Source organism: Penicillium brevicompactum (assembly GCF_028827555.1).
Source record: "Penicillium brevicompactum strain IBT 35665 chromosome Unknown utg000001l_segment0_segment0, whole genome shotgun sequence".
In the NCBI taxonomy this organism is placed as follows: domain Eukaryota; kingdom Fungi; phylum Ascomycota; class Eurotiomycetes; order Eurotiales; family Aspergillaceae; genus Penicillium; species Penicillium brevicompactum.
The window spans coordinates 4,122,643-4,145,057 of NW_026623203.1; the positions used below are offsets into that span (position 1 = coordinate 4,122,643).

General features: G+C 48.5%; 14 protein-coding genes across 14 annotated transcripts; 9 read left to right on the forward strand and 5 right to left on the reverse strand.

Annotated features, from left to right (window-relative positions):
* Positions 1-363: 363 nt before the first annotated feature.
* On the reverse strand, positions 364-1,711 carry gliI (aminotransferase gliI; the record flags this gene model as incomplete). The annotated part of the gene is made up of 4 exons (XM_056950656.1): positions 364-807; positions 877-1,053; positions 1,129-1,323; positions 1,532-1,711. The coding sequence occupies 4 exons, from the start codon at positions 1,709-1,711 to the stop codon at positions 364-366; spliced, it is 996 nt and encodes a 331-aa protein (XP_056816571.1).
* Positions 1,712-2,071: 360 nt separating this feature from the next.
* On the forward strand, positions 2,072-3,520 carry N7506_001361 (Aromatic prenyltransferase DMATS type; the record flags this gene model as incomplete). Its single annotated transcript, XM_056950657.1, has 4 exons — positions 2,072-2,097; positions 2,148-2,187; positions 2,241-3,346; positions 3,397-3,520. 4 exons carry the CDS (start codon positions 2,072-2,074, stop codon positions 3,518-3,520), a joined length of 1,296 nt encoding a protein of 431 aa, XP_056816572.1.
* An 888-nt stretch (positions 3,521-4,408) lies between these two features.
* N7506_001362 (uncharacterized protein) lies at positions 4,409-5,104 on the forward strand (the record flags this gene model as incomplete). The annotated part of the gene is made up of 1 exon (XM_056950658.1): positions 4,409-5,104. The coding sequence occupies one exon, from the start codon at positions 4,409-4,411 to the stop codon at positions 5,102-5,104; it is 696 nt and encodes a 231-aa protein (XP_056816573.1).
* A 549-nt stretch (positions 5,105-5,653) lies between these two features.
* On the forward strand, positions 5,654-7,455 carry N7506_001363 (Cytochrome P450 E-class group I; the record flags this gene model as incomplete). Its single annotated transcript, XM_056950659.1, has 6 exons — positions 5,654-5,749; positions 5,804-5,979; positions 6,036-6,627; positions 6,684-6,903; positions 6,949-7,013; positions 7,228-7,455. 6 exons carry the CDS (start codon positions 5,654-5,656, stop codon positions 7,453-7,455), a joined length of 1,377 nt encoding a protein of 458 aa, XP_056816574.1.
* A 212-nt stretch (positions 7,456-7,667) lies between these two features.
* Positions 7,668-8,493, reverse strand: gliG (glutathione S-transferase gliG; the record flags this gene model as incomplete). The annotated part of the gene is made up of 2 exons (XM_056950660.1): positions 7,668-8,362; positions 8,421-8,493. 2 exons carry the CDS (start codon positions 8,491-8,493, stop codon positions 7,668-7,670), a joined length of 768 nt encoding a protein of 255 aa, XP_056816575.1.
* Positions 8,494-8,741: 248 nt separating this feature from the next.
* Positions 8,742-9,473, forward strand: gliN (N-methyltransferase gliN; the record flags this gene model as incomplete). Its single annotated transcript, XM_056950661.1, has 1 exon — positions 8,742-9,473. One exon carries the CDS (start codon positions 8,742-8,744, stop codon positions 9,471-9,473), a length of 732 nt encoding a protein of 243 aa, XP_056816576.1.
* Positions 9,474-10,072: 599 nt separating this feature from the next.
* N7506_001366 (Major facilitator superfamily domain general substrate transporter) lies at positions 10,073-11,798 on the reverse strand (the record flags this gene model as incomplete). The annotated part of the gene is made up of 4 exons (XM_056950662.1): positions 10,073-10,639; positions 10,718-11,157; positions 11,210-11,342; positions 11,409-11,798. 4 exons carry the CDS (start codon positions 11,796-11,798, stop codon positions 10,073-10,075), a joined length of 1,530 nt encoding a protein of 509 aa, XP_056816577.1.
* Positions 11,799-12,561: 763 nt separating this feature from the next.
* On the forward strand, positions 12,562-14,013 carry gliJ (dipeptidase gliJ; the record flags this gene model as incomplete). Its single annotated transcript, XM_056950663.1, has 6 exons — positions 12,562-12,613; positions 12,666-12,822; positions 12,872-13,166; positions 13,217-13,293; positions 13,383-13,448; positions 13,512-14,013. The coding sequence occupies 6 exons, from the start codon at positions 12,562-12,564 to the stop codon at positions 14,011-14,013; spliced, it is 1,149 nt and encodes a 382-aa protein (XP_056816578.1).
* Positions 13,994-14,821, reverse strand: gliK (gamma-glutamyl cyclotransferase gliK; the record flags this gene model as incomplete). The annotated part of the gene is made up of 3 exons (XM_056950664.1): positions 13,994-14,323; positions 14,377-14,512; positions 14,562-14,821. The coding sequence occupies 3 exons, from the start codon at positions 14,819-14,821 to the stop codon at positions 13,994-13,996; spliced, it is 726 nt and encodes a 241-aa protein (XP_056816579.1).
* An 830-nt stretch (positions 14,822-15,651) lies between these two features.
* Positions 15,652-16,751, forward strand: gliZ (Zn(II)2Cys6 domain-containing transcription factor gliZ; the record flags this gene model as incomplete). Its single annotated transcript, XM_056950665.1, has 3 exons — positions 15,652-15,821; positions 15,890-16,208; positions 16,290-16,751. The coding sequence occupies 3 exons, from the start codon at positions 15,652-15,654 to the stop codon at positions 16,749-16,751; spliced, it is 951 nt and encodes a 316-aa protein (XP_056816580.1).
* Positions 16,752-16,753: 2 nt separating this feature from the next.
* On the forward strand, positions 16,754-17,050 carry N7506_001370 (uncharacterized protein; the record flags this gene model as incomplete). Its single annotated transcript, XM_056950666.1, has 1 exon — positions 16,754-17,050. The coding sequence occupies one exon, from the start codon at positions 16,754-16,756 to the stop codon at positions 17,048-17,050; it is 297 nt and encodes a 98-aa protein (XP_056816581.1).
* Positions 17,051-18,065: 1,015 nt separating this feature from the next.
* Positions 18,066-18,293, forward strand: N7506_001371 (uncharacterized protein; the record flags this gene model as incomplete). Its single annotated transcript, XM_056950667.1, has 1 exon — positions 18,066-18,293. The coding sequence occupies one exon, from the start codon at positions 18,066-18,068 to the stop codon at positions 18,291-18,293; it is 228 nt and encodes a 75-aa protein (XP_056816582.1).
* Positions 18,294-19,047: 754 nt separating this feature from the next.
* Positions 19,048-20,270, forward strand: N7506_001372 (uncharacterized protein; the record flags this gene model as incomplete). The annotated part of the gene is made up of 2 exons (XM_056950668.1): positions 19,048-19,266; positions 19,740-20,270. 2 exons carry the CDS (start codon positions 19,048-19,050, stop codon positions 20,268-20,270), a joined length of 750 nt encoding a protein of 249 aa, XP_056816583.1.
* A 1,010-nt stretch (positions 20,271-21,280) lies between these two features.
* On the reverse strand, positions 21,281-22,295 carry N7506_001373 (C-terminal helicase domain-containing protein; the record flags this gene model as incomplete). The annotated part of the gene is made up of 3 exons (XM_056950669.1): positions 21,281-21,681; positions 21,753-22,129; positions 22,279-22,295. 3 exons carry the CDS (start codon positions 22,293-22,295, stop codon positions 21,281-21,283), a joined length of 795 nt encoding a protein of 264 aa, XP_056816584.1.
* Between the last annotated feature and the right edge of the window lie 120 nt (positions 22,296-22,415).

Genomic DNA, 22,415 nt, shown 5'->3' on the forward strand with positions numbered 1-22,415 from the left:
CCAGGGCCGACCAACATTTCATGTCAAATACATCTTCAAACGGGCATTACAAGTTCAAAACTATAGCTTTTGCAATCTGTTCCTTGGTTGATTCATCGCCCTGGGCCGTAAAACTATTACTCATATTTTGATTGGCAACAAAAGAGAGCTGTCATCGACTTCGGGGGCATTTGTAACTTGGCTGCCTTTTACTGTCCTTCCAACTAATCATCGAGTACTTATGACTGGTCGAGTAAACAGAGGCTCGGCTAAACCGTGAAGGGAATTAGGGATTGGGGATTGGAAGGTGATTTTGGAGATGCGACCTGCATGTCGTCTTCCAAGGTTGTGGCCGGCCCAGCGTATAGGTTCAAGTCATTGCGCCTATGCAACATTGAGATGATCACACACTCCACGATGAACTCTCTTCAAGGCCTCATCCAACTGATCAAGGGTCACACCATAGCAAAGCCGAAACCATCCTAGCTCTTTGAAGTGGTAGCTTGTCCCCGACGAAAGAGACACCCCATTAGATCTGATATGACCGAGAAGCCTCTGCTCCTCCTCAAAGGTCTTTACTGGACACAACCTGGCAAAAACAAACATTCCGTACCCTCCGGATATATATTCTATCCTATGCGTCTCAAAGAATGAAGTCATAACCTCATACGCAACTTTCAACTGCTTCCCTCCATGGTCGCATATCGTCGTGATACTTTCTTCTTCGAGGACCTTGGAAGCGAACGAAGTGGACAAAGAAGATACCTGACTGTGAAGACTCAAAGCGGCACTGAGGCGAACAGGCTCATTTTGTGTGATCAATGCGCCCTAATCACGATGTCGGACGTCAGTCTCCTAAACTTTCTCCCGAGGTCGATTTGATTGTTCCTAACTCACCACTCGGATCCCACTGCAACCAAAATCCTTGCTGATGCTGTATATGATATGGGTCTTTTTGATCATTTTAGCCTCACACATCTCGAGGATCGACACGAAGGGAACAAAACCCTCGGGCGCGGGCTTATGAGCGGAGAGTGCATACACCTCATCGGAGATATAGTGCAAATCAAGACGCTGGCAAAAGTCTAGCAACGCTTGCAATGTTTCTCGCGGATAGCATTGACCCAAGGGATTGTGAGGATTACAGACCAGAACCGCTTTGATAGGGACGGGAGAACTCTCAGCGGCTGACTCGTAGTATCGAATGCTTTCCGGGGTGAAAAATTCCGAAAGAGGGACATGAACAGGGATGACTTTTGTCTGGCCGTGAATGCTGAGTGAAATGTCGAGACCTGCCCAGTAGGGCGTCGCAATCAAAATACCGTCGCCAGGATCGCAAATTTGCTCTACGAGCGCAGTCAGGGCAAAACTTCCCCCGCCGCCAGCACTATTTGAGATGGTTCGACAAGGCTCCGGGGTTTGAAGTGACAATTCGCCAAATCAGCGAGTAGGCTCCTAGTCTTGGGACAGCCGCCAATGCCCGAGGCGTATGCCAAGTCCTAAAAATCGCGAAATATCAGTGGTTGATCACACGCAACAGGAGACAACTCACATTCTCGGTGTTGTCGCCTTGCATCTCACGCAGCAAATCCAAAACGATCTCTTTGACATGCCAGTTGTCGGCTGTACTGAGATCAATGGTTGAAGCACTGCCTGAAAGAACTGCATCATGCTGTTTGAGAAGGCTTGGAATGATGGTTTCATTTCTCGAGATACAACGTGAAGACAACATGTTCGGTTCGATGACGCCAAGAAGAAGATGTGGTCCAAAATGCGGTCAAGTCAGACTGAGAGATAACAGCTACCACACTCCATTACCTGGTAAAGACCTTCGTGGCTAGCTTATTGTCTCGTATCCCACACACTTCTCCCCCGGGGCATATTGCCCGTTGAAGTAACGCCTGGACGCCCCTGTGGTGTTTAGTCGCCGAAACCTCGCAATTAGTTACCGCGTGGCCGTGGAGGTCGTGAGTCAGAACCAGCCTGGGTGTCAGCCTTTTGTGGGGGGATTTTTGTTTTTCTTATATCTTATTTCGAGCAGATCGCTGCGATTGAGGTATACTTCAACGCAAAGGAGTTATAGTGTGACACCATGGCTTTGGCATTTTGGAGTTCATTGTGAGAGCGTTCGATCAATTTGCATAATTTCGGTGACTGACAAAGTCCAGCGTTTCCCTTTTCCCAAAAAGTTGGAATTTGGAAGACAAGGTAATGAGACTGGTTCGAAAAATGTTACCCAAGGCTGACCTCTCTTCGTTCAGTCGGACTTGACTGAGTCTGTTGTCCAAGCTACCACCAACGATGATGAGCTATGGAACAATGAAGTCGGAAAAATGCTGGGTATAATGCTTGAGATGGCTGGGTACCCTGATCACTCGAGGGAAATACACTGCAACTTCTTTCACGAGTCAGTCGCGCCGTCTCTGGGTCAGCATCCGAGAGGCACTGGAATATCGCAATGGAAGAGTTTCATGACCGATGATCATACGCCCGTCGAGCTCAGTTGGTGCTGGTCAAGCTCCTTGGAGACACCTACCGTTCGCTATTCAGCTGAGCCGATAGGAAAGTGGGCTGGTCAGCCAGCTGATCCCAACAATACAGCTGCTAGCTTACGCCTATTTGGTGATGCTCTACAACTATCCCCAGAAATGGACCTTTACTTACACCGGCATTTTCAACGTTCGCTTATGGCTCCGACTATGATCGATGAAGGCGCCGCGGTGCAGATTCCCCAGTCCCAAAGTTTTATCGCCTTTGACTTGCTGGAATCCACGATTGTCGTCAAACAATATTACTTGCCCGCCTGGAGAGCACTAGCAGAGGAAAAGTCCAATTTTGCCCTTGTTGAGGAAGCCATTCGAGATATCCCCTCGCTCGGGGCTTCCTTACTGAGCTCGTTCGCCGTCTTCAGAGACTTCATCGAATCGCTTCCAATCGAAACCCGCCCAACGGTGGAGATAATGGCCATTGACTGTCTCGACCCTTTGAAGTCTCGATTGAAGGTATATATTCGATCGCAATCAACAACACTAGACAGTGCTTTGCAGATCTTGACTATAGGAGGTGAAGCACCCAAAACATCCGAGGAAAAAGCCTCATTACGGGAATTGTGGCACTCGATATTCGGCTTGGACCCGCAACAAAGCGATGACACACCCCTTCCAGAAAAGGATCATCGCACGGGGGGTATCCTCTATTACTTCGAATTTAAGTGTGGTGTGAATACTCCCAAGACGAAGGCTTATTTACCTGTGAGGCACTATGCTCGAGATGATCTTCAAATTGCAACGGGGCTGTCTGAATACCTGGGTCACCGAGGGAAAAGGCTGGATACTGGCTCTTATCTCGAGGGTGTTCAAGCATTATGGTAAGTGCGAGAGTCCCAGAATAGGATGTTCTACTCACAATACGGTTTAGTAAACATCGAAACCTGTCCGATGGACTAGGACTTCATACATATATCTGCTGGGCTTCTGAGAACAATGCTTGGAATGTTACGGCGTACTACAATCCTGAAGTCTATCATTCGAGTCGCATTTGAGATGAACGTTTCAGTTACATAGCTTATCTTATTTCCCAGTCTTAGATGATTCCAAGATTTACGACGATGTTATTCTTCAAAACCTGAAATTACCTGGTCACTATTGCCATGCCATGCTTTACTTCATGTACATCTAACCTTGGAAGAGGATCTCGGTCCCTGTTATTCGCCGATTTCAGTCTTATCGGTCACTATTTTGGATTAAACTTTGATGCATGTCAGAAACTTAGTATTGGGAATCGAAATCAAAGGAAAAGAAGCTCTGCTGGAATATTGATATATTTGAAATATGTAGAAACTATTGTAAATCTTTTCTTGAAGCGCCATCTCATGCGTTAGACATGAACCAATCAGAATGCACCTGGGCACTAAGCCACAGACCCCTGCTTTCCCATGACGCTTCTCCTTTTCTCGTTGCTCGCCCCTCGCCTGTAGCACTGATTTTCTTCAACTCCTCACATCTCAGCATATTCCCTCTCGGATCGTATCGCAGCTATGGATATCCAACGACAATTCCCTGGTGTTCATTGGATTTGGAGAGGTGGCATCTCCTTCGTTTATGAGGTCCACCCTTCCATCGTGGTCAAGGTCCCCAAGCCTGGGGAAGATGAAAGAGAGCAATTCCGTAAAGAGGTCTAGATTTACAAGATATTTTTGCAACATCCACCTTGTCATTTTGTGGTACAGTGCTTTTTCTATTCAAGCAACGGCATCTTCCTCCAATATATGAGAGGTGTGACCCCTTTCAGTAGGTGACGAATCATTCGACTAATTGCTTTATTAGATAATACCCTTTCCTTTAGAATACAACTCAATCACACCAGAAACCAGGAAAAGATAGTGACTGAAGTAAAACAATTGGAGCCTCTGCCTTTAAGAAAAGAATGGATGAACGACCTCGCTCAAGCCGTCGCTTTCCTCGAATCACTAAGCCTTGCTCATGGGGACTTACGACCGGAAAACATCTTGATCGATCGCAACCGGCTAAAATTATCCGATTTCGATTGTACCGGGAAATTTGGGACGGATTTCGAAGCTTGTGTACCACCGTATGGAAGAATTCTAAACGGCCACGAAGCAGATCAAGGAGAACGTGGAACTGCTGGCTTCCTATGCCCTCGTACTGAGCTGTTTGCTCTCGGCTCTTTATATTATCTGATCAACTACGGCTTTGAGGTTTATGATGATCGATATCTTACCGAGGAATGGAAGGAGCAGGGGCGTAAAGTTGTGCATTTGCTGCAAAGCATGATATTCCCAAATCTAGACGGCGATCCGCTGATTGATGCTATCATCGACAAGTGTTGGCACAACAAGTATGCTACGGTGGCGGAACTGGCTGCATATACAAAGGGGCTTCTTACTAAAGCGACTAGCGAGGTAATAAAGGCCGAGCTAGCCAATGACCAAGATATCAATGGCGATAGTTACGGTGATGTGGATCAAAACCAGCCGGTGGAGGATTCTCTTTTCAAAAAAGGATTATGTCAGGATTTGGAGCAGCGTGGGCTTCTTCACTTGCTTTCTTCGGATGAGCCCCAGAAGCTCGGATTTACTTGCGAGTGGTATAGGCACGCATCTTGACCTGGTCGGATCAACCAAGGCTTGCCGGGCCGGGGAATGACAGGAGATGACAACTACTCTATCGGCTATGAGCCCCGATTTCTTCGAATTCTTATATCATCTTGGATAGAATGGATAGAAGACGTTACAATTCGAGGAAAGATTTTATTTTTGAGTTTTCCAGTTATTCGTTGCCGATAAATCACGAGTGCGTTCGCGAAGGTGGATTCGGTTTTCACATTATTGACGCAAACCTCCAGCTACCACATCCGACGGCCCTTAATTCCGAGGTACCAGCATAAAGTCTTGATGAAATTTATTGCTTCCATCTTTTACTTAGGGAAAACAACAGAGGTATTGTTCCTGACTGGCCAGGCCCTCGCATAGTCGCCGAGAGATAGTCACCGACCAGAGCAATGTCCGACATGGGCTTGGTAAGAGGACCTGAACAATCATAGCCTCATTGGCAGTCCTGCTATCATAGAATGTCTATCGTCGAATTTCAATTTGTGACCCTTCGACTCTGAGAGCATACTGCTTGCCTGACCGTTCGCGCTGCAAAAGTCGAATATGGACTATATCAATGCCCATTGGGGGTTGGCGTCATTGATCGCCGTTGCTGTGTGGGTAGTTTTTACTATCAGATATCAAATAATTACTATCGTCGTAAGTTTCTTTTTCGTTCCGGAGACAAGAGTTAATTGTACTAACGCCATTCAGATCTCCAACGTGGTACATCCCATCAGGAACTTCCAAGGGCAAGCTATCCAAGGCCCGCAGTGGCAGTCCCTCGATGGTCAGTGTCTTGATAAATTTCTCAACGGGAGGGAAGTCAGTCAAGCATGGAGGAAGCATGGCTCTGTCTATCGAATTTGGTCAGGACTCACTCCAGAGGTGTATGTCGATCATCTGTCAATCTTGGAAAAGGGCGTACCAAACTGACTGCACGTAGTGTTTTGACAACACCCGAGGATCTCAAGCATTTTCACTCGGACTCTGCACTTCACAAAAAGTCACCTTCCAGCAACGGAGGGTGGTTTTTCCATCAACTGTTGGGCGACTGCATGGGCCTGATAAACGACCATCATTGGCAGGCGATCAGAGGACAATTCAACGGCGCTTTTACCCATCTTTCTATTACCAGATCATGGAGCTTTCTTCTGAGTTCCACCAAGAGCTATCTCCAGCATTTTGCAGCCGACGTCGTGGAGCTACAACCTGTCACTCACTTCGCCTCGTTCCCTTTTTTCGCCACTGCAGAGTATCTATACGGACCGTTGACTCAATCTGAGAGAGATGAGCTCTGGGGTCTGGGACAGCGAAATCTTGCTCTCATGGGGTGTGTTTTGATGGGCGGGGTATATCGATCCCAGATGTGCCGTTGGCGCAAGCCAGAAGACTACCGGCGACTCAAAACATTCGAGGATGACTGGGTCAATTTTAACGAAACAATTGTGGAAGCGAGAAAAGATATTGATGGCCCTCTATCTCCGGTGGTAGAGGGATGGAAGGCTGTGGATAATGGCACAGTGACGAGAAAAGAGGTAAGGATTGCATCCACCGCGAAGTGCTCACTTCTATCAAAGCTTATCTCTTCTAGATGATCCAAACAATAAGCGAGATGCTTTTCGCAAATCTCGACGTTTCGACGAATGTCTTGAGTTGGTTGATCACATTCATCGCGAAAGATGCAAGTGTGCAGCACCAGCTCCGACAAGAGTTAAAAGAGCACGCCGGCTCCGTCGACGAGCTGTGCAGAAAGAAGGACTCATTATTGCATTTGTGTTTTCTGGAGTCCATCAGACTTCGACCATTTACCGGTAAGTCCTTCCATCTCAGCCTGACCAATTACTGACAGCATGAAGTGTTTACAATTCCGGAATATTCGCCCAATACGAAAGTCGTCGGCGGATACACGATCCCCGCAAAGGTATGAGATATGAAGATGCGACGATGGAAGAAAGATGCTGATGAGTTATCCAGACCAGCGTTGTGGTCGACACATTGGCAATCAACTACAATCCTCACTTTTGGGGGAGGATAGTGCCCACTTCAAACCTTCGAGATTGAAAGGAATTTCCTCCACCGAGGTGAGACAAGCAAATAACCCCGGGAGTAATTCCCATTGTGCTGATGTCGTCAAGCTACGATACAATCTGTTTACATTTGGGTTTGGCTCGCGGAAGTGTCTTGGAAAGCACTTCGCGGAAGCAATGATGAAGGTGTTTATTTGCGAACTCATTTCTCAGTACGAGATTCGAGTCATTGATAAGGGCCAGCTTAATTTGACCACAGAGAAGCAAGCTACATGGGTGCCCGTCTCAGATATCAAGATACGATTTGTTCCCGTTGGCTCCGTTAGCCAGGGGTAATGTGGCATGGCAGACAGGGCATTAGTCCCGGCTTGGAGACGTCCGCGTTTAAAAAGGCAAGGCTTTAATGTTATTGTGATACTTTAAAGATGGCAGCTGAATATGGATTCGGATCGGTCAAGATGGGCATGGGTTGTATTTCTAGTTCATAACTATACGAGATGAGGAGCAGAAGTATTCCCGGCAACGCTTGATGACACCGATAAATTGGTCTATCTGCTTTTTTCATCAATATCCAATTGAGCAAGCTCTTCGTTCGATAGTCCAAATCGGGACACCCGATGCAATGCTCTTGCGACAGGCTTGAACGAACTCATTTGCTCGCTCCACGCCTTCAACTTCGGCCACTGAGTGAAGTCCAACTCAGCAGATATTGCGATCTTCTCATTTGCTAAAGGATAAATAGCAAAGTCCGCGATAGTCGGTCTATCGGCAAGTGCAACATACAATTGGCCTGGCTCACTCAATCGACTCTCGAGGAAATCATACTCAGTGCGAATGTACTTGAGCAGCACCGACAAAGACTCTCCAATGGGAACTGGTTTGGGAGCTTTCATTAAAAGCCAGATCTTGCCAGTAGCACCAAGGCCAGCCGTGTATGACATGAGCCAGTTCATGATGACGGTTCGTTCGTGTATATTCTTGCCGCGGTAGAGACCTTCGGTGTCGTATTTCTCCGCGAGAAAGGTCAGGCAGGCTGAGCTGTCAAAGACATTTGTTCTCTCTGTGGAGCTATCGGACTCAATGTCCACTGAATCCTCCATTGCTGGAACCATTTTGTAGGGATTGACCGAATGGAACCATGTTTCGTTGCTTGTTGACGTGATGAGATGAATGTGATGAGGGATGCCAAGCGCCTCGATCAACATCAATGGCTTCACAGTATTGGCAGTAGATGTTGGACTTGCTGAAAATTGTGAGAAAAGGGATTACAAGGGGTTGAAGGCGCTTGCTTGGAGATGTACCTTTTTTGACATATAGAACTAGCTTGTCATCTGGGATAGCAGGGCGAGTCTGTACGTCATCCGGAGTAGACATTTTGTTGAAGAATAGATCTGGAATAGAATAGCAATACGCCCTGAAGTGATTGGAATTTAAACCCCTCCGGCTTTGCCGTCCGTGATGCATTCATTGTTCGCGGCCCGGCGACTATGCGGACCTCGGGAGGATCCTAGCCAGCGGTTAGTCCCCGGCTAATATCCAGAGTGGGGACATATATCACGCCCAAGTACCCATGGTTCGATTGATGGGTGAATTGATAGAATATTGAATACATTGACTTCGACATGAGTGCAACAACCCCGAAAGATCCCTACCGCGGCCCGCGCCACCAAGGCGAATACGACCGCCTCAGCACCCAACATGAACTCGTCAAAACCGCTATGCACGGAAAGCTTCTCTATTCTCCTGTCGATCTGACAGCCCCGAACTTTCGCGTTCTCGACTCCGCGACTGCCCAAGGTACCTGGCCGATTGACCTGGCCCAGTCTGTGTCCCCGACTGCCACTCTCATCGGAACCGATGTTGCACCTCAGCATTTCACACCTGAAGATCAACGGCCCTCAAATGTGCACTTGAAAACACACTCCATATTTGACACTTGGCCAGAAGACTTTCAGAACAGTTTTGATGTGGTACACCAACGATTTGTACTAACAGTCTGCTCCAACGAGGCCGGGCAAGACGCGGTGCGAAAGCTTTTGGACTGCGTGAAGCCAGGCGGTTGGATTGAATTACACGAGGGAAACATGCTTCGTATCAAGGAAGGTCCTGAGCATGTGGCTTTCATGCGATTCCGAGACATCATGGTCAAGGCATGGGCTGCCATCGGAAATCAACCGAGCCCTGGGCACTATTTGGTTCCCTGGCTGAAGGATGCTGGTGCCATTGACATCCAAGAGGAGGTTCAGACAATCGAGGTTGGAGCCGAGGCCAAGGATCAGGATCAAGGCGAGAGAGCGATCGCTGTTTTGCTTCATCTGTTGGATGGAATGAAGATCATGCTCGGTGGTGAGTAAATTTTCGGCTGTATCAAGGATTGACGGCTGACTATCTGTCATAGATAAACCAAATCAACCCACCAAAGCGGAATTTGATGAGCTTCGACTGCAGTTGGATAGTGAGCTGCGGGCTGTCGGAAACACCTACTGTTATCACCTTGCGTGGGCGAGAAAGAGATCTCAATCCTGAGTATATAACTAATCCCGAGCTCGTATATGAATGATCATTCACTCTGAAAGATTTTTATTTTTTAATTTTTTTGGAAATCAGTTTGATCATCCAATTTGCTTTGGAAAATGTGGACGCGATTTTCGCCAGTTGGCGTGCTATTGGCCGAAGCTTCCCTCCTGTAGGGACTTTGTCGTCAGAAGACCGATCTCCAATTTTCTGTATTGCCACGGTGACTCAGTCAAATAAAGAGAGAGAGAGAGAGAGAAAGCTAGTAACTGATGCATATAAATTATGGGTTCTAAAGATGTGCGATAGATGTGGGAGGAAAGGGGACTGCTGTCTGTGTCCCGAGGTCTGTTTGGATGCTTGGCAAGGGGCTCCAATACAAACAATGCAAACAGAATCATTTCCCCAGCTTCAAACTTGACCCTCTCGAGACAACTCATTAGGCTTTGGTCTGCGTCGTCTCCGTGGTCTCCGTGGTCTCTGTGACCATTGCTTCTTCAATGCCTCTCGGGGTGCTCTCGACCCGAGAGGGCCAGTAACCGACAGCCACAACGAGGGCCGCACCACCAAGAACACCAGTCAAGAGCCAGAACGCATTCCTGTACCCGTCCATGGATGCCATGACTACGCCGTGGAAATTCGCCTGCTTTGCATTGATCAAAGCGTTTGCACCCGCCAGAAGAACACTCGCTCCAACCTGGTAAGCAGTGTTGAAGAGAGCACTCGCCACTGCGTGGTTATCGGCCTCAACTTGGCGAAGCAAAATACTCTGGGCAGGTACCATCGCAACTGGACTTCCGCAGACAAAGATGATGGCAACTACAATCGAGTACCAAAATCCTTGTCCATGGCCAGTTCCACCAGCCCGTTCAGGTGTTGCAAACGCCCACGCAACGCCTCCTGCAGCAGTTATTCCAAGCCCTATTACGAGCGTGGCCTTTTCTCCGATGAACTTCACCATGGGGGTTGAGAGGCCGCCGCTGACGATCGCGCAGAAAGCACCGGGCTAAGGCGAAAATCCTTGTTAGCCAATCATATCCAGAGGTGGCCGAGGGTTGGAAATACACTCAGACTGGGTGCTTACCAGGAAATAAACTGCTGTCAAGACCGGGGTATAGTGAAGCAAATTCACACAAAGCTGTGTGGTGATGAAGAACCAAGAACTGAAGCTTCCACCAAAGGCGAAAATAGCCACCAACATGAGGAAGAAAGGTAAAGACTTCCATACATATTGGGGCACGGCTGGGTTGGCAACTTTCTTCTCGACAACAACGAAGGCGGCGAGCAGACACACTCCCAGGATGATGCCAACGAGCACAGGTGGTGCTGACCATCCCAGTCTCGAGCTGTCATTCAGACCGTAGACCAAAAGCGCAATTCCCGCGGTGAAAACCGCAGCCCCCGCCACATCGATAGGTACATTCTCTCGAGAGAATTCCGGCAGGAATAGACACGCGAGAATCGTTGAAAGAGCAGTGAGAATGAGACACAGCCAAAAGATGGATCTCCAGCCCGCGGGAGAAGCTGATTGCAATTAGCCGACTAGATCAATCCACTGGTTGAAAAACGTGCTTACATGCGAGCAAAGAACCAACAACGGTGCCGATGGTCGACCCCAAAGGGGCGCAGGCAGTGTACACAGCCAGCGCCTTGTTACGAGCATCACCGTCCTCAAATTTTCGGCTCAAGATGGCCAGTCCGTTTGGGGCCTGAGATGTTGAACGGACACGTTAGCACGTTCATAAAAATGTGTCCGAGGACAAAGGGTCAGATACAGTCAACCCGGCACCAATTCCAGAAATCGACCGTCCAGCAAGCAGAGCCGCTTTGTTTGGAGCAGCAGTGTTGATGATGTTTGATATGGTGAGAATCGCCGTTCCAGCGATGAACGTTCTCTCGAGGCCATGCCTTTGACCCAATTGGCCACCGATGAGCAGGAAAGACGCGAAAGTGATATTGTAGACAATAAGCACCCAATTAATGTCCTCGGAGGTAAAGTTCAGCGAGCTTTGAATGTCTGGGAGACCAAAAAGCACGGCGGAGAGTTGGAATAGGTCCAAAAAGTTCACCAGTGTCGTTGTGAGAAGGATCAGACCCAAGTCTGATTTAAGGCTAATCTTCGCACCGAGATGGTATGGCGGCTGCCATGTTCTTTTGACGGTCATTGTTTGGTTTGATGGGATATAATCAATCAAATCAATCATACAAAAATGACAATAGGAAGAAGATATTGGAAAAGATAGACTGTGAGATCCAGTCGAAGATGAGGGAGTTGGCGAGATCAAGAGATAACCTTTGGCAGAGCAGTTAAACAAAGGTAACTTCAACAGAAGCAAGTCAGGCAATGCTAGTATGGCCAACTAAAAGAAGCATCGAGATTCTGATGCTTACACGATTGAATGGGACTAGACTTCAAGTGAGTACCTTTGGAAACGGCTGCTATTTAGGATCGACAGGGTTTCTCTCATAGCCTCGATTTGCCGCCCAAAATATTGATCTATCATTGAAAAATGCATTTTATTATAGGATTATATGCTGTTGCTTGCCTGGATGAGTCGTAGTTGTAGACTTCATTCTTGATCTCCGGGGCTCTTCCAGCATTTCGTTAACGTCCCAAAGTTCTAGTAAAATCTGAGTGGGATAATATGCACCATAATACTTACTTTGTTTTACTGTACTTTGGATTCTCAGATAATTAATTCTCAGCGCAATCCCAATGCGCTGCAAGATTTTCCGTGTTGAGGCCCATCTGGGAAAGGATTGGATCGGAGACTTTCTCGGAGACTATCTTCCCCTGCAGCTCTCGCTGACATCTCCGCTTCGATCAACGTCCGTTTTTTGAGCTAGATCCACATCTCTTTACATAGACCTGTATCAGAGAACTAGAATGAAATATCCAATAACTTCGTCACCTGGGCAGTCAGCAGAATGGCGCTGGTGGAACAAGCATTGGAGATCTTAAGATCGGTGCCCTTGATAGGTGATATTGTGCAACGAGAAATGCAACTTACTCATGCTAACTACAATCTAAGACGGTCACAATGATTGGCCTCACCTCATACGAGGATTTTACGACAATAAGCTAGATGAGCGCTTTCAAAGTGGCAAGGATCTAGTAGGACATGTCGACATGAAGCGCCTCAAAGAAGGGAGATCTGGCGGTGCATTTTGGAGTGTTTATATCGATTGGTGGGACACTGCATTTATTTTCCAAATTCAGAAACTAACAATACTCCAGTCCTGACTCAGATGAGTTCACTGACGTTGTCCATTTTGAGGTTCTCCGGGACACGATGCAACAGATCGATCTGGTGCATCGGTTATCGGAGACGTATTCCGATCAAATGGAAAACGTTCAACATTCATCGGATATCATGCGGCTTTTCAAGTTGGGTAAATTTGCAAGCTTGATTGGAGTCGAAGGACTTCATCAGATCGCAAATAGTGCCAGCGTGCTACGCTTGTACCACAAGATGGGAGTGCGCTATATTACTCTGGCACACAACAAAAATAATCTGTATGCAGATAGTGCGGTGAGTAGTCAACAACTATGTAATTCCACGCTCGAACTAATGTTATTCAGACGTCGAGCTTTCCGGCGCACGATGGCCTTTCGTTGCAAGGGGTTCAGATGATTCGGGAAATGAATCGCATAGGAATGTAAGCAAACATTCTGCGGTCCTCGTTCATAACACCCATCTTATTGGCACTGACTTGACTTCGAGGATAATTGACCTATCACATACAAGTGAATCGGTGATGCACCGAGTGCTCGACATTTCGGAAGCGCCCGTCATATTCTCCCATTCTTCGATGTAAGATAATTCCGTTGATGAAGAAGCGGTTTCTGGTGAATATACATGCTAATTTTGACACAGAGCCTCGGTTGTTCCCCATGTTCGAAATGTCCCCGATGTTATCTTGAAGAGATTAAAAGCCAATGGCGGTGTTATCATGATAACTTTGATACCATCACTCATTCATGAAGATGCTGCCAGAGCCAACGTTGACCATGTGGTTGACCATATCATGTATGCCGGCAAGCTGATCGGATATGATCACATTGGCCTTGGGTCAGACTATGACGGTATGTTCAGTGCTGTACAAGGGGTTGACGATGTGAGTAAATGGCCTAATTTGGTCGCTAAAATGCTTGAAAGAGGCATATCGCGGTCCAACGTTGAGAAGGTCTTGGGGTTGAATATCATTCGGGTTCTGGAATCAACGGAGCTTTGCGCTTCAAAGCTGAAGAGCACTTCTTCAGTAATGGAGGATAGTGTGAAACAGCTATGGAATGATAAATTCCGAGCTACAGTGGAAGGAGTCTATCCGCATGCTGAGAAGAGTCGTCGAGATGTTATCACAGAACGAAGCGATTAAATGTACGAGGCTTGAGTCCATCGCCTCTTCCCCAGACCACACTATGGAAGTAGTCGTGATAAACCCACATTGTCCATAGCAAGAGATCGAATATGATCAAGAACCATCCGGGGACATTTCCATCTCCGTCTTTGAAGCGATGCACTCCCTTTTCAATATAGATGGCAACTCTCTGCCAGAAGCTATCAAAAAGAAACTTTCCTACTTGGAACCGAGTGCTTTGGGGACGAACAAACGTCCGCTGAGCAATAAGCCGGTCTTGGTACTGCTCCGGTAGGGAATGCTCTTTCGCGCCTCGGATCAGAAGTCCCTAGATTCTTAGCATGGAAAATTTCTATTTCGGAGTCTCTGAAAAAGACTTACCATGTATCGCTCCGAAGGTAGTCTTTCGTATGATAGCGGAATGTCATGTCTCGCCACCAGCGTGATGACAGGTACAGCTGCAGAGCCACAATTCAATACAGCAATGAGAGTCTTTGTTTTATATGCGATACCACCACTGCCACGTCAGTCTCGAGATATTCCACGATTGGAGAGATCAACCGCACCCTTCGCTCACAATAACTTGATGCATATCCTGAGGCGTCAAAAGATATGCAACCCCATAGACTGGAAGATCTTCCGTTCCTTTGCCGCGGATTCCGCCCATTGCGGGATCTGTATATGGCACACCCATCACATTGAAACACAGAGTATGTGATTTTATGCTTGCAACTTCAAGCCGAACAGGACTGACCTTGCGTCTCTTGATAAACACGTCCGATAACATGTTCGAGCCATAAGCAAAATACCATTGATGGTCGGCCATCTCGAAATCGTGAGACTGCGGAACGCGGTCTTCAGGCAGACTCGCGATCCTTTCTGTCGGGATTGAAGTAAGGTAAGTGGCAACATAGCAAGGAAAATAGACACAGTTCTTTACCTTATTCCAGACTAGCCTTCCTCCGGAGCGTATTAGGTTTCCTGTTATGGGCGTTGTTCTCCAAACATCAACCTTGGTGGCCACCGGCGAATCTCCGGCTAGGACCTTGGGGACCTGCAACGAGTGTCACAATTTTCGGAAGATACCGTGCTCATTCCCCTTTGGGGGAGAATAAGCATTGCCTGTTTAGAGATCCAGATCTTCTCATCGACGCTTGCCTCCAGTATTTCTTTCCGTTTGTTCATTTCGTTGCGTGCTAGAGAAGGGTTCTAGATCAATTGATAATCCTCAATTTTTCGACTCAGGCGAGCTCTCCTGGGTCTACTCATGAGTATATAGCAAAGTTTGAGAGCGTATCTTGAAGAAGATCCATTGCTGACAGCTCACCTAAGATGGGTCTCTGCGTTCTGCACGGGCGCTCGGGTTTTGCGGGCGTTGAGATTCGCTCCACTGATTGAGCCATACCATTGGGAAGAGATAGTTGGTACGGGTGGGACTGAGCTTATTCCCTGCCTTCACCCATTGAAATTGTCCGGCCCCCACGAGTTGAGGGTGTTGGTGGGCCGATGGTTGTGGAGAAGGATGCGTTGTGGAGCAGGTACCCTCGAAGACCTCGTACATAGTCGATCCTAACAAAACAAAGAGTAAGCACAGCATGTCTTCAAAGTGTTCAAGTTGGCACCTTCTGCATTATATTGTCGTGATATTCGACCAATATGCTGTCTGCCGCAAACTTGACCAACCGCCAGACCCAAGTCCAACAGTCTCCCAGCAAGCCTCGTACGAAAGAGCAGCAAGACTCAACACTCCGGACTGCCTGTGATTGTTGTCATGCTGCTAAGATTCGCTGTAGTGGTGGCGCGCCGTGTACGCGCTGCGCAAGAGAGTAAGTCCCTTGCCTCCTGCCTATCTCAGAACTGACGTATCATGCAGCAACTTGAGATGTCACTATAGCCAAAAGGCAAAGATTGGAAAGCCAAGAGGCAGCTTGAACAAGAAGACAATTGAGCGATTACGCATGAAGGAGAAGCAGAGGCAGGCGCCGCAAACACCCCCATCGACAGCAGGTTCTGTGGATGTCGCTGAGCCTATCCCTCCTCTTCCCAGCTGTGACAGCCCTGCTGGTGTGAACCTGGACTTGGGTCCTGTTTCGCCCGATCAGCCCATGCCTACTCCTCCGGACTTTGGGTTAGGCATGACGTTTGACGACCTGATATTCCCAGAGTCACAACTGGAGAGCTGGCTCCCAGAAACAACAGAGGGCTTTCAGACTGTGAGTTCTCAGAGATGCGAATGCATTGGGTCGCCGTTAATATCAATTCAGGAAAATCCACCTAATACACAACCTCGTGAGTATAACAGGGATGCTCTGTGGCTACGCGGAATGTATGCTGACTCGACCAAGGGTCACCAGTTCAGCAAGCCGATTCACATCCTACACCTCGGCCATCGTTCTCTACGGGCGCGGCGAGCGACGATCCCCATCCCGCAAGCTCCACGTTATACAGGCCGCTTTCCTTCGACTCATCAGCTTGCCGATCACCCCAGCTCGCCGAGTCCTCCTCCTTCGGCTTCAACTTACCATTATTCACCCAACAATCAGTCCGACCTGAATCCCGACCGTGCCAATCCCCTTGCACCTGTTTCCCGACGCTCAGCCACCATCTTTGCACCTTACAAGCGACATCCTCAACAACCGAACACTCCCAAGCCCTCGACACCCTCCTCATCCAATCCCAACGCATCCTCCCCTCCATCTGCTCCCTCGCCACCTGCCAACGCTGCCGTCGCGACACTCAGACCCTATTCCTCGTGAATATGATCCTGGCCAGACTGCTGAAGTGGACCCACGCCTCCATCTGCACCTGCGAAACTCGCTGTGTCTCAGCGGATATTCGTCTGGGGAAGTACCAGGCTCCTGGGGGCATGGGTCTGATGGTGACACGGCTTCTCATCCAGGCTTATTTGGCGGAATTCGAAAAGGCGGTGCAGATGTTTGAAGGGACGGTGAGTCGGGTTGGATGTGGTGATGATGGGGCTTATCTGGCACTCCAGGCTCGGACGTTCCAGTCGGAGGTACGAGGTTTGGTGGAGAGGATCGCGAAGTACATTTGAGGGAGGCGATCTGGCGGGGAGTTAGGGCTGGCTAAGTGGGTCTCGCGCTGCGGTACATAGCACGCGTGGAGCGACCGTGAGTTTCTACCCTGAATCTCATTTAAAAGCGACAGAATGTAGATAGAAACTATAAAATTAAATCATTTGGTCGAGAAGAAGTCTATCATTCATGAATGGGTGGTTTGAGTGCCAAACGTAATAGACGGCGCGACTCGCCGGCGCGACTCGCGACGGTGTCAACAAACGACTTCCACGTCCACTCGTGCTTAATCCGATTTGTTTCAACGCGTAATGAACATTTACTGCAGTCAAGAAATAGTTTTATTTAATTTTATTACCATTGGTATTGTTGCTATTAATTATTATTGCTGTTGTGACGAACACGAGGGAATACTGTTTGAATTGAGCATACAATGTAGAGCAGAATCAATTGCTACAAGCGGAGTGAATGGCGATGGGAACAAGAACATCAAGTTTGGAAAAGTCAAGAAGTGTTGAGAGTCGAGCACATATGGGGAGAGAAACAGGGAAGGGGAAAGGGAAAGGGAAAGGGAAAGGGACGGGGACAGGGACGGGGCTACGGGTAGGGCAAGAGAAAGAGGGAATGATCAGGATCATGATACAACTACAACTACAAGAGACTAATACTACACAAGAGAGTCATGGGTAGATGGTGAAGATAGTTGGCTGGTCTTGGCTTCATCCCGTAGGACTACTGAGCCCCAACACCACGACAAGGTGCCAGCCATCGTTGGGGAAGGCAGGAGATTAGATGGCAGGATAAATCGCAGAGATGGGGGGAAGATGGGGGGAAGATGGAAGAGATGAGGAAGATGAAGAGGATGGAAGAGATGGGGGAAGATGAGGAAGATGGAAGAGATGGGGGAAGATGAGGAAGATGAGGATAGATGGCAGGGCACATCATGATAAGGCGTGATCAAGCCAGGCCATCGACAAGTCCAAGTCCAGATCTCACCCTTTCTCACCATGTCGGCTCTCGACCCGGACATCCCCAATGCTCCGGCATCGTCTTGAGACACGATTCGATGGTCGCTCCGCCCTGGCTGCAAGCAGCCAGCACGAAGACGACGACCGAACCGAGCCCAATGCGATGTCGGAACATTGGCAAATGCCAGACCCGAGATCCAACAGGGTGAGAAAGGGTGAGACCAGGACTGAAGACAAGTCGGGAGGCCCGACAAGAGGCAGATGGTCACAACAAATGGCAGAAATGGGCCGGTAAATGGAGGGTAAATGGCGCTGGAAGAAGAAGAGGGTGCCCAAGGCAGAAAGGTGAGAAGAAGAGTTGAAGAAGAAAGAAAAAGTCCAGGAGGACGGGGGCTGAAGAATCTTGATATATTCTTGCTCATGTGACCTGGCTGATCTCCTGGAAAAATGCGCAAAAAGATCAACATGCGCTCATGATGCGCTCACGATGACCTCGGTTTACCTCTGAATTGCCTCTTTGGGACATCTCAGCCAGGCAAACCAGGCAAACTGCCAGTCACGGGACGCCCCCAAGGGCCATGACAACAATGAGCTGAGAGGCCAGTTTGGGCAAGTTCGCAAGAAACGATAGATATCCCTCTAAAAACGGGCTGAAACGAATCTGCATGCGAGCCTGTAGCCGTAGGTCGTAAAATTAGGGCCGAAATCCATAAATTGAGCGTGCTGACGCGTGAAACAGCGCGAAAGCCGTGATGGGCCATGCCCCCAAGGGCATTCCACAAAAAAGCTCGTAAACCGTATCTCAATGATCCAGAACGCATCAGTACGAGAAATAAGTCATATTCAGACGCGTCACAGGCCGGGGGAGGCTGTGGTGGTGGAATGCCGATGGGGGGATTCGCGTCTCTGACCGAAGATCGACTCCGCGGAAATAGCAAAGTGAGGCTCGATTGTACCTCTCACAGGACCGTATGAGAAATAGAATTCGGGATCTCCTCGTGAATTTCGATCCACGGGGCCCGTCAGCGGAGCGTGACCGGATCTCCACAATGTACGCCTCGACCCACCACCAATGCGGCCTGTGGAAGCGCGAAAACCGCAAAATCCACTTGCACCATGTTGAGATAAGCTATCGCAACAGATCTATCTTGCGCATGAGTCCTCCGTGCCATGTTGTGGCCGAGGAAGACGCGTTTCTTCTCTGCGGCGCGATTGAACGCCGTCGATATGACGTGAGCGGGCTAGCAGGATGCCAAAAAAGTACTCAGGTATGACTGTCTGGGTGAATACAGCGTCAAAACACTCTAGTAATGGTCAATTGTCTCGAAACCGGCTTGAAACTGGGCATCGGCGTTTTTCAGGCATCGACACCTAAAATCTGAGGTAAAATATATAAGCCGCGGTGCGGCACTCACGACCAAAAAGACGACCAAAAAAACGACCAAAAAGACGATGATAGTGGTGTTTATAAACAGGAGTAGTTATGTATCGGCTCTCATATTTCGATTGGTAACGGAAGAGAACTATCATCACCTTCGGGACCTCTTTCTAACTGTCTTTCTGGCTGTCCTTCCAAGGTTCCAACTAATTGTCGAGTCATCATGATCTATTCTCTATAGCTCTACATACTTCGCGAAATTGTTTGGACCTATAAATAGCATCTTTTTTGCTTTTCAAACGTTCTTCTCTATTTCCCCCACCATTCAGCTGTGGATCCCTGGGTTTGAATCTACACTCCCAGAGCTCGCGCGTTGTCCTACTTCAGACCCCCTTGAATCACAATGCCACGATTCAAACTCTGGGGCGAGTTCACCGACTCGGACTAACGCGCCAGCAACGTACCTGGATCTTTTTCCAGGACCACACAATCCAACTTTCTGTGGAATACAATGCTACAAAAAAGATGCTTGCCCAGCTAGCTGGTGATTATAGGCTCTACTTAGAAGAGATGTCCGACGACAACTTTTCTATTGAAGACCGATCATACAAACTGTTAGCACAGATCCTTGGTCATCACCCTCTAGCACCTGAACTTCGCCACATGGAGGACTATACCCAACTTAGGGCGCCTCACACCAAAGATGAAGCTCCCCCTCCAGTCAAATCCCTCATCTCTACTAACTCCGAAGATTCTTCTTCGGATACACAAGATTTTAAATCACCCAAGAGCAACAACCCCTCCCCGCCCCCACAGCATACTCAAACTCCTGGCTGTGAAAGTGATTTATCCGACGATGAGTCTGACTCTGACTTTTCCCCCGCCTCCCCCTGACGATGAGCCTGAGCCCGCCTCCAAAAAGGCTTTGACTATGAGGTCAGTATCATCTGTTAAGTGGACGTTGAATCTATAAGCCCTTTCAAACAGGTGAAGCAGTTTTCTTTCCACAAGGTCCACGCCTCTATCATCGCTTGCCCAACGTAGGGCCAGGACCGCAACCTTGTCATACAGTCCGTGACGTGCGGCGCGAAAAACAGATTTAGAGAGTTCTCTAGCCAAAATGTCGAGGGTAGTGGTAGGGGGATTTGTTGCGAACGCGGCATCGGGGTGCGACGACGACATATTGGGCGTATTTCCGCTTCACAAGGATAGACTTAGAGTGAGTTCGGAGGTGGGATGTGAGAGGTCTCAAGAGAGTCCAAGCTCCAAACGGGACAAGGAAACCGACGAGAGGCCGTGGGTTGGGATATGGAGCCTTAGAAAGGGCACAGAAACTGATGAGAGATACTAGACTCGTTGTTCACAACCTGAATATTTTGGCGACGCGTGAGGGACAAAAGTACCACTCAAAGGCGCGAGATGGAAAGTCAGGTAGCGGAGTTGAGAGAAGGAGAGAACAAGAGTAGAGCTTTACAGATGGCAAGCACAGTCCCCAATGCCTAATTCTCTATTCACAGCTTAGCCAAGACTTTCTTTTCTCGACCATTCATGATGACTTGACAATTAGTTGGCACCTTAGATGGACAGTTAGAAAGACAGTCAGAAAGACAGTCAGAAAGACAGTCAGAAAGACAGTCAGAAAGACAGTCAGAAAGACAGTCAGAAAGACAGTCAGAAAGACAGTCAGAAAGACAGTCAGAAAGACAGTCAGAAAGACAGTCAGAAAGACAGTCAGAAAGACAGTTAGAAGGAGGTCTCGAAGTTGATGATGGCTCTCTTCCTTTATCGAAATATGAGATTAAGCTAGTACATCACTACTCTTGTTTACAAGCAACTATCGTCGTCTATTTGCTAACGCTCTGACAATATTCATGACATTAAGACTAAAGTTAGCTTGGCCTATTCTAGTCAAGGTCGTTCCCCAACTCAAGATTAGAGATAGCCGCATCTACCCTCGCGCATCTGGCCCTCAAGTCGTCCTGCTCAGCATTCCATTTGGCCAGCATGGCGTCCAGCATCGCCCACCTCTCATTCATGACAACCTGTTCAGCCTCCAAGGCCTCCCGATCCAGCTTCAACTGCTCCAGGGACGAGGTTATCTGAACGACCTCTCCACCGATTACCTTGGAATCTGGGGCAACATCAACGGCCCCGCTTTGTTCCACGTTGCGTGGCGAGGCCGGTGAGCGGGTAAGGGGGATGCTTTGCGCGGTGAAGCAGCAGGTTGGGGCGCCGAGGGAGCTTTGCGCATGGAAGAAGCTGATAGGGAGACGATGGCCTTCGGCTTTTGGGTTCCATCGACACGCTCAGTAACGGTCTTAGCCCCCTCCTATTTCAAAATGTCATTCTTGGTAAAGACATCTGTGAGGAAGCTACTCAGGTAGCGAGTGGAGCTGTTTTTGGCAGCCTCTGCCCATCGCTTGTTCCAAATCTCGAGATTCGCAACGACAATGAGCAACTTCTTCGCGCGGGTAAGCGCCACGTTCAATCGTTGGTAGCTGGCAAGAACGCCAACCTCGCTCTTGCGACTGGTACGAGGGTTAATCAATATGAATATGATCACATTGGCCTCCTGACCCTGGGATCCGTCGATGGTCAAACACTGGTCGTATTTGACGCCTTCCTGGGCGAAGCGTTGATTGACGCGCTTGACCTGTTCCTTATAGGGACAGATCAATACCACATCACTGGGGCTGATCCGATCATTGCTGGATCTATCAGCATACAGTGCGCGCAGGAAGGCGATGACGACACTGATATGTTCGTCGTTGTATCAGGACGTACTCCCTGAAGGTTGTTCTGTCGTTCCATCGGCGTCAATTACCAGTCGGCGCTTCCCAATGAGATCTGCACGCTTGAAATGGGAAAGGGAGGACACAAATGCATCCCATGCGTTCCCTACACGATCAGCCATAGCATTTTGCTCGCTGGTAGTGATCTTGTCCTTGTAGATTGCTGATGCAGGCTAATCCAAGATTTGAGGATGGCATCGGTAATTGATCTCCAGCATGGTGAGAGGATAGACATCTGAGAGACGGG